General features: G+C 42.8%; 1 protein-coding gene across 1 annotated transcript; it reads left to right on the top strand.

The window, feature by feature from the left end:
• Positions 1–209: 209 nt before the first annotated feature.
• LOC307003182 (hydroperoxide isomerase ALOXE3-like) lies at positions 210–15,268 on the top strand (the record flags this gene model as incomplete). The annotated part of the gene is made up of 11 exons (XM_079621357.1): positions 210–265; positions 2,219–2,322; positions 2,409–2,590; positions 2,703–2,846; positions 3,113–3,316; positions 8,469–8,555; positions 8,844–9,013; positions 9,240–9,361; positions 10,885–10,985; positions 14,594–14,764; positions 15,082–15,268. 11 exons carry the CDS (start codon positions 210–212, stop codon positions 15,259–15,261), a joined length of 1,521 nt encoding a protein of 506 aa, XP_079477483.1. The 3' UTR covers positions 15,262–15,268.
• Positions 15,269–16,945: the final 1,677 nt, after the last annotated feature.

Below are 16,945 nucleotides of genomic sequence, written 5' to 3'. Positions count from 1 at the left end.
ACAACTAAAGCTAGGATGGACAATAGGTAGTATTGTAACACCTGCTTTTAAAATAATGCTTTTGATGCTACATAAATAATTGAGGGACCGGACTTTCACGTTTCAATGAGCCATGTGTATTACACCACAAATCAATATACAGTCAGTAACATACAAAGTACATAGTCATTCAGTTGCAAGGGAAACATCAAACAGTTCAGACTTTTATGATGAATCCCTACTTAAGTGTTGATGAGGCCACATCTGCCTGCAATCGAGCTTCCAAGTAAGTGTCGGTAATGTGAACTGTAGCTTGTGAAATGAACAATAGATGGCAAAAGTTGTTGTGGGCAAAACAAAGACAATTAATCCCTTTTTGGTCAAGGTCCTATCGATAGTTGAGCTACCTGCTCAGGCCTGCACGTTGAACCCTCTGCATCAAACAAACAGATAAACTTAGTGCCAGCATTAAAGTCCCTGTAAAGGCAATTCTAAAAAGGTTAGAAATGTATTGCTAAAACATATTACAAAGACTGTGAACTGTGAAGTACTGAATTGTGGAGTTAGACCACAATTCAGTGGTCTGTGGTCAGACACACAAAGAGTTAGGCCCCTCCCCTACTTGATGACGCACTGGAGCCCCTGAGCTCCTGGACACGCCCTTACTTGATGACGCACTGGAGCCCCTGAGCTCCTGGCCCCTCCCCTACTTGATGACGCACTGGAGCCCCTGAGCTCCTGGCCCCTCCCCTACTTGATGACGCACTGGAGCCCCTGAGCTCCTGGCCCCTCCCCTACTTGATGACGCACTGGAGCCCCTGAGCTCCTGGACACGCCCCTACTTGATGACGCACTGGAGCCCCTGAGCTCCTGGCCCCGCCCCTACTTGATGACGCACTGGAGCCCCTGAGCTCCTGGACACGCCCCTACTTGATGACGCACTGGAGCCCCTGAGCTCCTGGCCCCTCCCCTACTTGATGACGCACTGGAGCCCCTGAGCTCCTGGACACGCCCCTACTTGATGACGCACTGGAGCCCCTGAGCTCCTGGCCCCTCCCCTACTCGATGACGCACTGGAGCCCCTGAGCTCCTGGACACGCCCCTACTTGATGACGCACTGGAGCCCCTGATGCTGGCCCCTCCCCTAACAATAGAGCACATTCACATCAGTTCGCCGCTCAATCGCAAGTTACTGTCAGTACTATTAGTTACTACAGCCGACAGTTTGCTAGCTAGCTATGTCACGGAAATGCGTACTACCTGGATGCGATCACGTACAAAGCAGATCGGTGTCCTTAAGTTATTTAAATTTCTGAAAAACGATCACATCAAGAAGAGGTGGATTAATTTTGTGAAGAGCCACCTTGATGGAGAGCTGAGGATCGCCGCCAAAACCCACTCTTTATGGATCATTTTACACGGGATATATTTATAAACTTTCGTCGGAGACAACTGGGATTCACTGATAATCCGCTGTTACTGGTGAATGTGGCCGAACCGACAATCTCCCGCCTCTGCCTTCATCCTCCCGTCGCGTAGACAACTAGTGCCATCATTGGCAGTGCGTGCTCACCAATGAGTGGAAGTTGCCTTGTGTGCTTATTATGTTATAATTATAGTAGGTAGTCCACAGTAACTCCACAGTTGAGTGTGGCGACTGCAGCTTTCCCGCGAGTGGGCGTGGTTTCAGCGCAGCCAGCGGACACGCCCCCAGCGTTTGAGAGCTGAGACTACTGCTCATTTTTTCAAGATTTTGATAGCTTATTTTATGTACTTGCCGGCTTTTTTTTATCATTCAAATTTGGCTGGGTGGCTAATAACACATTTTTCTGTGGTGTGACAAACTCCGAACACATACTTAATTTTGACTTTACAGGGACTTTAACACATTTACTCATCCCATATTTACATAAACCTTGCCTAACATCATATATATACTAACAAGAATACTTAAATTCGAGTTTAGGAACCTCAGGTTCCTCAAAGCACAAGGAAAAAACACAAGTCAGCATTGGGGAGAAAGCTTCTCCATGTGGTTAACACATCCTTCCTACACCATACAACTTATCTTATCCTTTTTATGCTACCAGGCATCTTACTGGCTAGAGCGCCCCTAGTGACAGGATTAAATAATGCACACACAGAAAGCTAATGGGACAAAATGTAACTGTAAAACTGTTACAGTATATCAAAGCTAGTTACACTATTAATGTTTGACCTGTGTATTCTTTGTGTGCAGGTTAGCTGCTCTGAAGTTAACTGGATTAGCTAACAGCAGAAAATCGTGGGAAAGCATCAGCCAACTGAAAGCAATCCTTTGTGAAAACGGAGTAAAAACCATTGGTACTCATCTTAAATGAATGACCGGTTCAAAATGACTGCATTGCAAATAAAGTACTGTCTGTACTGTAGCATCTGTTCTGACACAGCATACTTTGCAGAATACATTCAGCGGCACTGGGATGAGGACGAGTTCTTTGGCTACCAGTTTCTGAATGGCCTCAATCCCATGATGATCCAGCGCTGCTCAAATCTGCCCGAGAATTTCCCCGTCACAGATGACATGGTCAAAGACAGCCTAAGAGGGAGCAGCTTGAAGAAGGAGATGAAGGTACGCTACTTGCTACTGGCAATAATTTGGAATGACTGGGTCTGGTTTGCTTTGCTTTTGTCTAATTTCCTGGGTTTCTTCATTATTTGGTGTGATCTACCCCCATACCCAGAAAGGGAACATCTTCTTGTCTGACTATAAGATGTTGGACGGGCTGGTGGGAAATGTTGTCAGTGGCAGGCAACAGTATCTCACGGCTCCCCTGGTCCTGCTGTACTGCAACCCTCATGGCATGATGCTGCCCATCGCCATTCAGGTGCGTATCTTGCATCCGAAGTGCAGAAATCCAGGGATTATGAATATAACCTCGGCTCTTTGAGAACACAAGACATCACCCTGTATGGGATATCGCTCCTCGAGCATGTAGAGGGATTAGAATTAGCTTCCGCTGGGAAATGCTCAAGAAGCAATATCCCAGGGTGACGTTGAAGTGCTTCGACCGAAAGAGAAGTATCTGGGGACTTAGGAGTGAAAGAAACTGTTTGTACCATTTTCACGGATGTTCAAATTTATTCTGCACAGTTAAAACAAAAGCCCAGCAAAGACAATCCCATCTTCCTTCCAACGGATTCAAAGGCCGACTGGAAACTGGCCAAGATCTTCGTCCGAAACGCAGAGTTTGGCGTTCACGAGGTCGACTTTCACCTGCTGAGAACTCACCTGCTGGCAGAGGTGTTCACCGTGGCGACGCTGCGCAATCTTCCCTCTCCACACCCTCTCTACAAGGTATTAAATCTGTCGCACATGAGTTGGTTTGACATGTGAACAGTGAGGGCTCATAGAAAAACAGGGCCATCTTATACATCATATACGTGTATTTCAGAGAGAGATTCAAAATTCTTTCATTTTTTACATTTCAAAACTCATACATTCATATACTCACATTCAAACATTACATAATAAAATTAGCCAGGACCGAACAATGTAAAGTGTTCTCTAAGCTAGTCGCATCCAAAGCAGTATCTAAAACTCTTGCACTCTTACTGTCCTCAATTACAGTTTGGATGCTTGTCTCTAGTTCTGAAATCAATCAATCAATCAATAATTTATTTCTAAAGCACATTTAAAAACAACACGAGTTGACCAAAGTGCTTTACAGACTCAACATTTCAACAGAATTACACAAACATCAAAAAGCACAACAAGACACTCAACACTAACACCACATGTACCTAAGAACAGTTAAAAGCAGCAGATAATAAATAAGTCTTCAACATAGATTTAAAACACTCAATGGAATCACAGAATTTTATATATAAAGGGAGACTATTCCAAAGACTCGGTGCCGCCACAGCAAAGGCTCGATCTTCCAACGATCTGAAGAGAAAACGCAAAAGTGGCGTTGCATTATCACTTTTTATTCTGCGAATCTGCGTGCATATGGTGACGCAAAAGTGTGTGAAATTCAAAGTAGTGTGCACTCCAGACGGCTGGGTGTCAATGTGAAGCACTGAAAGTGAAAGAGACACTGACACTGTTTTTCATGTTTAATACGGCAAAGCTGCTGCTTTAACCCTCGCTGCTCTTCGCGTGTCGCTCCAAAAAAAATTGTCAATGAAATTAATGCTATATTTTAGTTTGATAATGTTTTGTTATTTTCCTGTACTGGCGCATACCTGTGACGTAAACGCGTACGCGCTGCCTTTAGACGGGAACGCGATGGTGGAGCGTTTTTAAGTTTCCACTCTGGAGGGTGGTTTCACTTTTTTGCGTTTTTAAGCCCCAAAAACGCCGTCGCCGTGTAAACGAAAGGCACATCTGATAAAATATTATTACGTTTTCACCCGCGAGCGTTCTCGTGTAAACAGGGCCTTATTTTTCAACTGAGATTTTGGAACCTTTAAAGGGGTCATGACATGAGAAACCAAATTTGCCTTGATCTTTTGGTATATAAGAGGTCTTTGTACCATTAAAACGTCCTGCAAGTTTCATAGCTTAAGACGTCCTCCCCATTATAAACAAATCATTTATTTAATCAAGCTCTAAATACAGCTCGTTCTGGATCCATGGTAAGAAGTGACGTCACGGTACGAAGTGACGTACCAGCGTTTGCATACGACCGCCTCCAGCACAAGACAACTACGCTTTAAGCGCAAGACAACTACGCTTTAAGCGCAAGACATTTACGCTCATTTCGTATCGTTGTCGCGCCCGTGCGCCGCGCGCCTCACTAGTGTTCAGTCGACGGACAGCGAGTGGGTCTGTGTACAGGGAGATTACGATGTGCTGTTCCTGTCTGTGGACAAACAACATCTTTGAATACGCTGCGAAAGATCCAGTCGTCAGGGAAAAATGGATGCACTTTATTTTTTGCGGACGTCCCAGTCACGGCAGTGTTAGTTTAAGCGTTTGTTCTATACATTATAAGGATGACTGTTTTGAGAAAAAATCCCAATATGATGCTTGGCTTTGCCAGAAAACTGTTGCTCAAAGATAAGTCCGTGCCGACTATTCTGGGCTCAAAACGACGTTGCAAACTTACTTTTTATCACTGGCTAATATAAACACATTTGTATAAGAGAATCTTGAAAATATGTCGCCTTTCTAGTACGCTAGGCCTACATGTGATAGAAAATTAAAAATGTTGCCTTTATCAATGCTGCATCTTCAAATATGGCCTGTGCATTTTTGTCCGTGGTACACCCTATCATGTCATTGAAATTAGTTCAATAATGTTAAACTGTTAGCAAATTAAGCTATAGGATAATTAGGCAACAATAATCCGTTTTCAAGTGTCTCGGGTTACAATTTTTTTATTAATTCAAAATAGTTTCACTTTCCATGTGGACACGGGCTGATCCAGTCTTCGTTGTTGTGGTGATGGTTCATTTTCCTCTGATTCCGGCTCAAACATATAAGGTTTTATCATTGCAAGAGCCATCGCTTCGCATGCATCACCCGCTATTAAACAGTTGCGCCGAATCCGCAAATGTTCTGGCTGGGGGCGTTAATAATTGATGCATAGGCACTGACGTTAGCCAATCATAACAGTGGGCGTTAACACTGAACTCTTAAAGGGGAAACACCCCCAAAACAGACTGTGTGAATCAGAGGATGAGAAACAGGGTGGGAAAAGGTCATAAATCACTACATTTTAAAAGTTTTTTGTAAAACAAACTATAGTAATACTATAATTACACCTAGGGGAACATAATAATAAAATAAAAAAACCCATGTCATGACCCCTTTAAAAGCAAACTTTGAGAAGATCTTAGTGGTCTAGCGGCACAATGATGCTGTAATAGACCAGAAATGTATACAGGGGGAAGCCCATGTAGGCCTTTAAAGACTATTAAGAGGACCTTGTATTGCACCCTATACTCCACAGGGAGCCAGTGCAAAGAGCCAGCACCGGAGAGATACTGGAACATTTCCTGGTGTCAGACAGCAGTCTGGCCGAAGCATTCTGCACTAGCTGCAGACGTGTAGCAACTTCTTAGACAGCCTCAAATATAAAGAATTATTACAATAATCCAATCTAAACTAAACAAATGCATGGATCACAGGAAGCCTCTCAATTTGGCAATACCCCTCAATTGAAAAAAGCTACCCTTTACCACACCATTTATTTGTTTATTGCATTTCAATTCGGAGTCGAAAATCACACCAAGGTTTCTCACCTGAGTATTAATATTGGAGGCTAAAAGGCCAAATCTTCTCCGTCAGCCTGGCTAACTCCCTACATTTGTCACATGTAAATCCTGTGCTGAGAGAAAAAGCTATGCTATACATGTTACATGAAGTGCAAGTGACAATAAGAGGATTAGACATGACTGATTCTACTTACCGCAGTTGTTTGATGGACTTCGAAAAGGCGCGGCACACAAATTAAATATATAAATAAAGAGTACATGGTTGGCACGCTAGCAGGCTAGCGAAATACTAGCGTTTTGTGCTAGCAGTGAATTAGATTGAAGCTAGTGATGTCAGGTTAATATGTGATGTTTAGAAAGTTATTATTAACAGTTTAAAGGGTTAGTTCACCCAAAAATTAAAATGATGTCATTAATGACTCACCCTCATGTCGTTCTAAGCCCGTAAGACCTCCGTTCATCTTCGGAACACAGTTTAAGATATTTTAGATTTAGTCCGAGAGCTTTCTGTCCCTCCATTGAAACTGTATATACAGTCTACTGTCCATGTCCATAAAGGTAATAAACACATCATCAAAGTAGTCCATGTGACATCAGTGGGTTAGTTAGACATTTTTTGAAGCATCGAAAATACATTGATTTTAAAAATCAACTGTTATAACACAAATTTTAAAGATGAAAAATAAGGAAAAAGTAAATTACAGCCACCCTCTCCCCTTACGAATCCCCACACACACCCAAAAGCTCCCAGCGCGCACAGACAGAGAGAGAGAGAGAGAGAGAGAGAGAGAGAGATAGCGTGTAAAATAATGTATGTTACGTCTATACTATTTTCAGCTGTAGTCTGTGGTCACTGGCACTGCAGAGGTCACTCAGAGATGCTGCTTAGTAAAAAAGCCTGCCCTTCATTATTGGCCTTTTGAGGATCAGCACTGACTCATCTATAGCCTGTGGATGCAGTACCCTAACCACCTGGTTAGGGCAGATATAGAGTCAATAAAAGACACAGGACACGGAGCTGCTGCAATATCTTCTGAGTCTCTGTATTGTCTGACATTAATGCAAACATTTCTGCATTCTCATATGTCAATCAAACGTATAACAACATATCTCTTTAGAGAAAAACACTATACAGAAAAAAATATAGATTTACTCACATACAGCTTCTCAACAGGTACTGTTTCCACCAATTAAACAAATAATTTCAATAGAAACTTGAATTACAAAGCACATTAATAATACTCCGTACTGTATATTACATACAATATTCACATATGATACTCTACATTTTAAACATATGTGCCGTTTACCATATCTTCAACTCTTTTAAACTTCTTAAATTAGCTCAGGAATTATAGCATGTCAGCCAAACTAATTATCTCTTTACACACCATTAGCATGAACACATATTACATTTTCTCTTATGAACCAACAGATTCCTTTTCTTTAAGCACTGTCACCTGTAACTTAACTGTTAAATTAGTTCTCAAAAACACCAATATGGTATTAATTCACTCCGTTTTCACATTTCTATGACCGCATGGTCTCTGCCATCAGTTTAACATTCACCCATTGTACACGTGATACACACGCGGTCAACTTGAACCGAACTTTTAGTATTTATATTACAATGAATACACTTCAAACAATGACACTTGCCATTTTTCACAGCCCTGACTTATATAAAGTGTATTTCCGCTACAATTTACTAATATCATACCTGGTTAGGGGAGATATAGAGTCAATAAAAGACACAGGACACAGAGCTGCTGCAATATCTTCTGAGTCTCTGTATTGTCTGAGCAGCGCGCCCCCTCCCCCAGCAGGTTAAAGTCCCCAGGCAAAAATAATCAAATGATCGATCATCCATGCTATGCAAGGAATACCAATCGCCATCATCCAATATCATACGCTATGCATTAATGACATTCAGTTTATTTTTCAATGACAACAACATATTCTGATGACACTAATTATTATTAGTTTTATTTTCTCTTTTCCTTTATATATTTTTGTAACCACCACATGGACACAGACTACACAGAACATTAAGTTCATGAAGGGTCACTAATGTCTTACTCAAACCCATTCACCTACCTGTAACAATTCTCTCAAAAAATGAAATAATTCTGTAATTCATGTACAAAATAACTGGAATGGAATTCAGGGAGTCTACAAAAGAAGGCTTGCAGGCACAGGTACACACACGCACGTGCAATAACACACACACACACACACTCAGACAAGACATTAAAATTCATTCTTACTTTCTTTTCCTTCTGTAGCTCCTCTTTCCCCATATCCGATACACGCTCCAGATCAACATCATGGCCCGGAGTCAGCTGATCTCCAAGAATGGGGCCATTACAACGGTACACATATGTCATGGTTAAAGAGGTCTTCAATTATAATCCAATCCAATTCAGTTCACTGTCCTATGAACCTGCAAACATATCTTGTAAAATAATAATAATGGCTCTTTAATGTTTTCTGTGATGGCTGACTTCTTGAACAATCTACTCTTTTAGTAAATTTTTTATTTTTTATTTAAATTTGTGGGAAATTGTTATGGGATCTGTGGTGACAGACCTTAGTTTCTACAGTAGCCATTAACCTAACTTTATGGCATGTCTTCTCTCCGTTACTGATACCACTCTCAGTATGCAGGCGTAGGTGGAGAGTCATTGGGGAAGTTGCTGGAGCGTGCGACTGCCTCGCTGACCTACAGCGCCCTCTGTCTTCCCGACAACATCTCTGAGCGAGGCCTGGAGACTGTGCCCCACTTCTACTACAGAGATGACGGGACCAAACTGTGGGATATCATCAACAAGTATGTATATAATACGACCAGTTTTTAGGGCTGAACTAATACATCCTGGTGGAATTTCCACAAATACAGTGTCCATTATACAGGATCATGGGTTTACATGCTGCACATGTACTGTGTTGTACGTCGCTTTGAATAAATTCCTGCTTAAGAAATAAGTGCAAAGACAATCTACAAAAAAAGTAAAGCTGTAAACCTGGAAAACATCTGACTGTGAGGTTGCTTGCAGGTTTGTTGCAGCTTTCTTGTCACACTACTATCACTGTGATGCACACGTGCAGAAGGACACAGAGCTGCAGCGTTGGATCAGTGAGATATTCACCAATGGCTTCCTGGGAAGAGATTCCTCAGGTGTGTTATCAGTCAGTTATCAGCGCTGTTGCAGTTGTAGCAAGTCTGATTTCTACGGTGGCCCAGTAGTGCACAATTTAAAAAGCAAACATAAATTCACAACACAACGAAATTAAGCCACAACACGACGGAAAATGTACAACACAACGGAAAATGTACAACACAACGGAAAATGTACAACACAACGGAAAATGTACAACACAACGGAAATAAAGCCGCAACACAACGGAAATTCTCCCGACCACTAGAGGGCTCCCGGGGTGCGATAAAGTTAGTTTTCCTAGCCTTTGTTCTATAGAGTCAGCAGTTATAAACACCACGATTAGTTTTAACAGTATGTATGTAGCTAACCATTGTATATCGACATTTATTAATTCAAAATCACCTACGTGCATTATAGCTGCATATTTATACTTGAATGCTTTGACGCGCTACCACAGCGCATGATCCAGGGAACATCTGCCAATTCCTCCAAGTTGTTAAAACGTATACTTTGTATGAATTAAAATTACTTTTAATATTCAAAAACAGACATGTTCAAAATCCAAAGCTTGTTTGTAGGCTATTTGATAGTAGACTGACTTAATACAGGTGACTTTTTCCCAATACCCTTCATGTATTTACAGTAAACAATCATTTTTTAGGAAATTTCTGTAAAAGTTTTTTTTCTTCTTTTATTGTGTTTCAAAAGTTGTAGTTCCTATTAACCAGACTGACTTACAACAGGTGAAATTGTGCCAATACCTTCCTGTAATTCTGCAATCAAATGGTTTTTATTTTTATCAAATTATATTATAATAAATTATACGTTAATTTACACAACATTTTCCCAATAATTCAGCATATAGCTACATAGTCTTCATTGGTGGAATTGCCAGACGTTCCCTTATGGATCATGCGCTGTGGTAGCGCATCCAAGCATTCTCGAGTATAAATACGCAGCTATAATTCATGTAGGTTATTTTGAAGTCATATTTTATGTCGATATACAGTGGTTACACTGTTAAAACTAATCATGGTATTGATATATTAAGACGGCTGACTCTATAGAACAAAGGCTAGGAAAACTAACTTTACCGCGCTCCGAGAGCCCTCTAGTGGTCGGGAGCATTTCCGTTGTGTTGCGGCTTTATTTCTTTGTGTTGTACATTTTCCGTTGTGTTGTGGTTCATTTCCGTTGTGTTGTGGATTAATTTCGTTGTGTTGTAGATTTTCTGTTGTGTTGTGGATTAATTTCGTTGTGTTGTGAACTTCTGTTTGCTTTTTAAATTTCGTTGTGTTGTGCACATCTGGGCCACCGTAGATTTCTGGTGGAATAAAAATGTGTCTAGACTAATGAGTGTTTTTCTAACGGAATTGTTTCCATATTAGGACATTTAATCCAACAAAGATTTCTTTTCTTTTTTGAGTGCGTGTTCAGATCAGCATTTGCACAGCATACCGTAATATAGACATATTTGCTTTGAGGCACAACCTCTTTTCTAAACCCCACTGTAATTTCAGCCTTTCATTCTTCTTCTCAGGAATACTATCATCTTTTCAGACTGTGAAAGAGCTTATCAAGTTTGTCACCATGGTGATCTTCACTGCATCAGCCCAACATGCCGCTGTAAACAATGGACAGGTCAGTTAGAACAAGTCAATTCAATTCCAGTCACACAGAGCCATTAAATCTGCAGTCCGTGGTCCTAATCTCACACACTTTTCCTCAAATCCAGCGCCTGGCGATCACATTTGACCTCGGACGTAATTCTGGCAGTGTCAGCAGATTTGCCTCTCAGTCCTGCTGTGTGACTTCTCCAACGACGACCGTCAAATTGTCTCCGTTGACAATTGTCTTCATTTTTCAAGACAAGCCATGACCAAAATGAACGTCTTTTTGTAGCCACCCTGTCACTGTCACCGAACGTGTCATTGATTGATGATATAAAACTCCAGACGAGGTTTCTTGCATTCGTCCGTTTTTAACACGGCTTGACTGTCGTACAAAAACGAGCGTTTTTTTGACACAAAAGTGGATACAGGCAATTGAGACTGAGCATAACGTGTCATTTAACTCTGAGAACTAACGTACACTGGAGTTAATATCTTATTTTACAGAAATATAATATATAAAACTGACATTAGGATATTTGACTCATCAGTGACAAAATGTTTAACTTACTGCACATGTAACTGTATTTTAGTGCATACTGAGTGTCAGGATCCCACAATTTACCCATTCGCTCCAGCCTGTGTCCACTTTTAAGTCCTTAAACGCTCATTTTTGGGGGTCGACAGCTTATAAAAACGTATTTCAGTTTTTTTTAGCTTGTTTGCTGTACACCTTGTCACTGTGTACAGTGACAAGATGTACACAGGGACATGGGACGTTCACATGGACATAGTGCTTCGGCACCTCAGTATGGAACTGGTATGGAACTGGTATGGAACTATCTCGGTATGGAACTGGATTCGGTCGTCCGGACTGCGCGCCTCACGGAGAAACGCGTCCAGTCAGTGCTCACCTGCCTCAGGTCCTTTCGAGGCAGGACAGCGGTTCCACTGAAACAATTTCAGAGGCTCCTGGGGCATATGGCAGCCGCAGTAACGCCGCTCGGCCTGTTACATATGAAACCGCTTTAGCGCTGGCTTCACGATCGAGTCCCGTGGTGGGCGTGGCTTGGATATGTGCCCAAGGTTCCTACCACTCCCTTTGCGGATCAGGTAGTGAACCTGCAAGCACTGCTCCACGAGGAGGCAGAAAGTTAGCAACGACGCTACCAGTGATGCTATCAATATGTTTTATAGCCTGCGTGTGGAACCTGTTTCCTCCCGGTGGCTTACGGGTGGGGAGGAACCGATCGTCCAAAATACCACGAGCAGGTTCCTCCCGAACGCGCCTCCACTGCAGCTGAAATCTGTTGGTGTCGCGCCCCATAACGTCCACCAACTCAGCGTACACTGGGCAAGAGGGCTGAGATGGTTCAGTCTCAACAAGACTAACATCATCAGCAGCCGACTCCTGCCCAGCCTGAAGAGAACCAGTTGCAGATCTGTCAGAAAGAGAAAAAACATCCTCCTCTACATCGACCTGCAACTCACCCTCGTCAGCTGGCAGATCACTTAGCTCTGCTTGTCTCTCTAAAAGGTTGTGGATCTGCTTTTCTACAGCTTCCAGCTCAGACTGCACCGCGTGAAGCTCGAATGTGTCCTCACCTGCACCAAAAGGTAGACAACATACATTTGATATATTCGCCATTTAAACAGATGGACAGTAAGTTAGCAACGACGCTACCAGTGATGCTATCAATATTATCGCTAATTTATGACTGAAATCTTGGATATAATCTGTCTTTTTAATGGTACGGGTGTGATGTAGACGCACGATAGGCGAGAAAATGTTCGTTTGTAAGCGAGTGTAAAGAAGACGCGCTCAGCCGTGACCCACAGGTGTAACGGACCGGTATTGGGTCAATCGGTTTGAGACGCGTCTACTCAACAGTCCACGTTGTAACTATGAGATTTTGAGCAGCAGTGCTTCTCAGTGAGGAAAAGTAGAAAATGTTCGTTGTAAGTGAGTTTAAAGAGAGAAATCACGGATTATGAATCAAATCGATGGAGCTCAAACACAAACAACGCGTTCAGGAAGTGACACGTCACTAACAAAGCTTCAGGACCTCAGACCAGCTCTTCGTCTGTTACGGAGGCCAGCAGAAGGGGAAGGATGTCTCCAAGCAGAGGTTAGCCCACTGGCTAGTTGATGCTATCACCCGAGCGTATGTGCCTCTGGGTGAGCCTTGTCCCCCGGGTTGCGTGCTCACTCTACCAGAGGTGTTGCCGCTTCCTGGGCTTTGGCTCAAGGCGCCTTGCTGACAGACATCTGTAGAGCTGCGGGCTGGGCGACACCGAACGCGTTCGCTAGGTTTTATAGCCTGCGTGTGGAACCTGTTTCCTCCCGGTGGCTTACGGGTGGGGAGGAACCGATCGTCCAAAATACCACGAGCAGATTCCTCCCGAACGCGCCTCCACTGCAGCTGAAATCTGTTGGTGGCGCACCCCATAACGTCCACCAACTCAGCGTACACTGGGCAAGAGGGCTGAGATGGTTCAGTCTCAACAAGACTAACATCATCAGCAGCCGACTCCTGCCCAGCCCGAAGAGAACCAGTTGCAGATCTGTCAGAAAGAGAAAAAACATCCTCCTCTACATCGACCTGCAACTCACCCTCGTCAGCTGGCAGATCATCTGCGAGGTTAACGCCCCTCTTTAGCTGATCTGCCAGCTCCCTCTGAGAGCCCCACGATCTCAAGCGTCGCTGAGTCTCAGCCCGAGCGGGACCGAAACCGTAGGGTTCAGAAGCCGTGCCCACTTCCCGCAAGAAATGGGACAGACGAGAGCTGAGCGTTCTCAGAGAAAAACGCCCACAGTTTGCGCAGGAAGCTCCCTCGAGAACACACAGATTGTGTGAGTCCTCTGGTGTCAAATATCTTGGACAAGGGTTGGCACAATTGCGGAAAGAATCCCTCTTCTCTGCACGTTTCTTTTTTTTTCATTTTTTTTTTTCAAAAAGACAAAACAGTCCCTGAAGACAAAAAGGATGTTGTTATGGTTTCAAGGCGCCCTTTTTATACATCCAGGTTGCGCGCTCATCATTCAAGCTGATGATGCACGGGCTGTCGCCGGTCAGGATGATTTGCTGTGAGTTGATACTTGATTTCAGACACCTGTCACGCCTGAGGCGTTCCCCAACGCGTCGATGACGTATTGTCGAGTTCCCTTCGAAAGGGAACCTCTGTTGTCCTGGATCTGTGAACGGGAAACAAACATAGTGGTTTGTGAAAGCTTTAACCCCATAGGGCAGTGGTTCTCTAAGTGTGGGGTGCACGGATACTGCAGAGTGGGTGCAGGAGATCAGCAGAAAAATAGAAAACGGCCATTACAACGGCATTAAAGTGCGTGAATAGTGGTTGGCGATCTGCCTTAAAAAAAGCAGCCCCGAACGCCAATTCCACTGAATTCTTCTTCTTAAGACTGTTGACTTGTCACAAGATTTTTAAAAAGTGTTTCAGGCGGGCATGACTAAAAAAAGTTTGAGAACCAATGCCCTAGAGCAAGTAGCCCATGATTGCAAAAAAAACCCTGTCCATATCCACTTCCCATGGCCTAAGTAATGTTAATTATGTGCTCTTGTTATTTTTTATGAATATTTGGCTTACATATCACATTTTCCACCAATTCTTTCCCCCCAGTTTGACTTTGGTGGCTGGATGCCTAACTACCCCACTGCCCTCAGAAAGCCCCCTCCCAAGGAGAAAGGCCAGACCACTGAGGACACGATCCTGGAGACCTTACCTGATGTGAGCACGACGGTGAATGGGATGGCTGTCCTGACACTGCTAAGCAAGGACTCTGCAGACCATGTGAGTTTTTACACCATCAGGGAACATGTTAAAAGACTGCAATTACATTTTCCTGTGAAAAATCTGAATGGTGTTCTTGCGTATGCCATCATTTTACTCTGGATAACAATGGCTTACTCGCACTGCTTTCATTCCTCTAGTTTTCATTACCTTAGTGTTACATTACAAAGGAGATTTAGCAAACTGTAAGCATAGTGTTGCAGTGGGCTCTTACAGAATATTAGTGTGCTGTCATACAAAGTGTGTTAAACATTGTCATAAACATGTTTCTTGTCAACATGTTATTTACGATTACAATCTTGATACCCTGTCCGTAGTACCCTCTGGGCCTTTTCCCAGAAAATCTGTATGATGAGGAGGTGCCCTGCAAGCTCATTGAAGATTTTCAAAAGGATCTGGGGGAGTTGTCAGATCTCATCGAGAAGCGGAACAAGAAGTTGGAGCTTCCCTACACCTACCTGAGCCCCAAAAATGTGGACAACAGTGTAGCCATTTGAAAGGATACAGTAGTCCTTCTTAATGCATTTGTCTTTCTATTAATAGCTTTGTCAATAAAAATAAAGACCAAAGCAAAAATTTATCAAAGTGAGTCATGGATGTTGCCTTTCAGGGAAAATAAGATACATAATGTGAAAGGCATTGCTTAATGTGTGGTGCATTTTTTTTAAACTTGTGGGTTCTGCGATATGTTTTTACAGCTGTGGTGGCATTTACTGACATTAATCAGTACAATCCTGCAATATTAAACATTGCATATGTGGCAGGGTCGTCAGGTTATAGAGACCCCAGAACAATACTTTACACTCGACTACGCCACATGGAATATACCGGGAAATATCAGCCCTACACAGGGGGGCGCACAGGTTTGTTACCAATATGTGGGCAAGTAGAGAGAAAGGCAAGGGAGTAAGTAGTAAGATGGGTTAACTTTATTAAAGTATACAAAATATCAAAAGCAGTCAATACATTAATCTTACAAGGGCTCAATATTCACAAGTCACAAAAGAGGAACAAAAAAACAACAACTGCAAATGTAGAAAAAAATCTATACAAATACAAAAGAAAAATATAGCTGCAAGCAGCAATTAAAGGGGTTCAAGCGTTTTAAGACCTTCATGCCAACTATGCTAGAGGTCTAGGCCGATTTGAAATGCACACTATAAAACAAATCTATGATGGAGAATATGCTTAAACACATTCACAAAAGTCAAGTCAAGTCAAGTCCCCTTTTATATAGCGCTTTTAACAGTATGGACTGTTTCAAAGCAGCTTTACAGTGATAATAGAAATTAGCGTAACAGTGAAGCTCATTAGTCATTAACTTAGGGGCCGCTAACACGACACCGTTCTAACAGAAAACCCTTAACGCGCTCCGGCCGCCCATCCACACAAAAAGTGCCTGGTGTCTCGAGAACGCACTGCTGAAATAGGTTCGAAGGTTTAAACGATTATCCGTTTTCTCTGCGCAAAAATCCCAAGCACTCTCTCTGGGATATGGTCTCACCGAATAGAAGTCCACCAATGGGATACCCGAACTGCTCTGATCCCCGAAGTGCTGCTTCAAAACAGAAAATACAGAATCAACAGATGGAGACGTTGAACCATTGCGCAGCCACACCCTCATTACATCTCTGGCCCACCCCATAACTCTGTTCATTATCTCCTCAACTATTTCAGAATCTGTCACCTCAAGTTTGTTCAAATATACCCTCATCATATCTTCCCATTCCATGATTGAGTATTTGTCTGAACTATCTCCTCTAAAATGAGCTGGTGCTGCCACTTCAGCTCTCAGGATCAAGTTCATTTTGGATGCATCAATAACTGTAGTATTTGATTGGTCAGTCACAAGACCACGTGACACACGTTTATCCCGAGGTTTTCCCGCAGCCTGCCGTATCCAGATCTGACGAAGGACCTTCGCCTGGACCCGATGACAACGCAGTGCTGAAGTGCCAACTAGCCTCTCCCTATGGAGGATCCCTTTACCACTCTACAGATAAAGCATTGTGGGGAAATTCACGTATCTCCCCCGTAGTGATAAAATAAAATTCTGTATCAAAATTTAAGACAAGTAGTTTGTATAGGCTTGGTTTGCAGAGAATTTCAAACCTGTGCATATATACTTAAACGCACATAACTATAGAATTGATTCTTGATGCGCACGCGAGCACCATCAGC

This window comes from Phoxinus phoxinus, assembly GCF_949152265.1.
Source record: "Phoxinus phoxinus genome assembly, chromosome: 1".
Lineage (NCBI taxonomy): Eukaryota > Metazoa > Chordata > Actinopteri > Cypriniformes > Leuciscidae > Phoxinus > Phoxinus phoxinus.
Note: the sequence above shows the minus strand (reverse complement) of the source record. Positions and strands in the feature narration are given on the sequence as shown.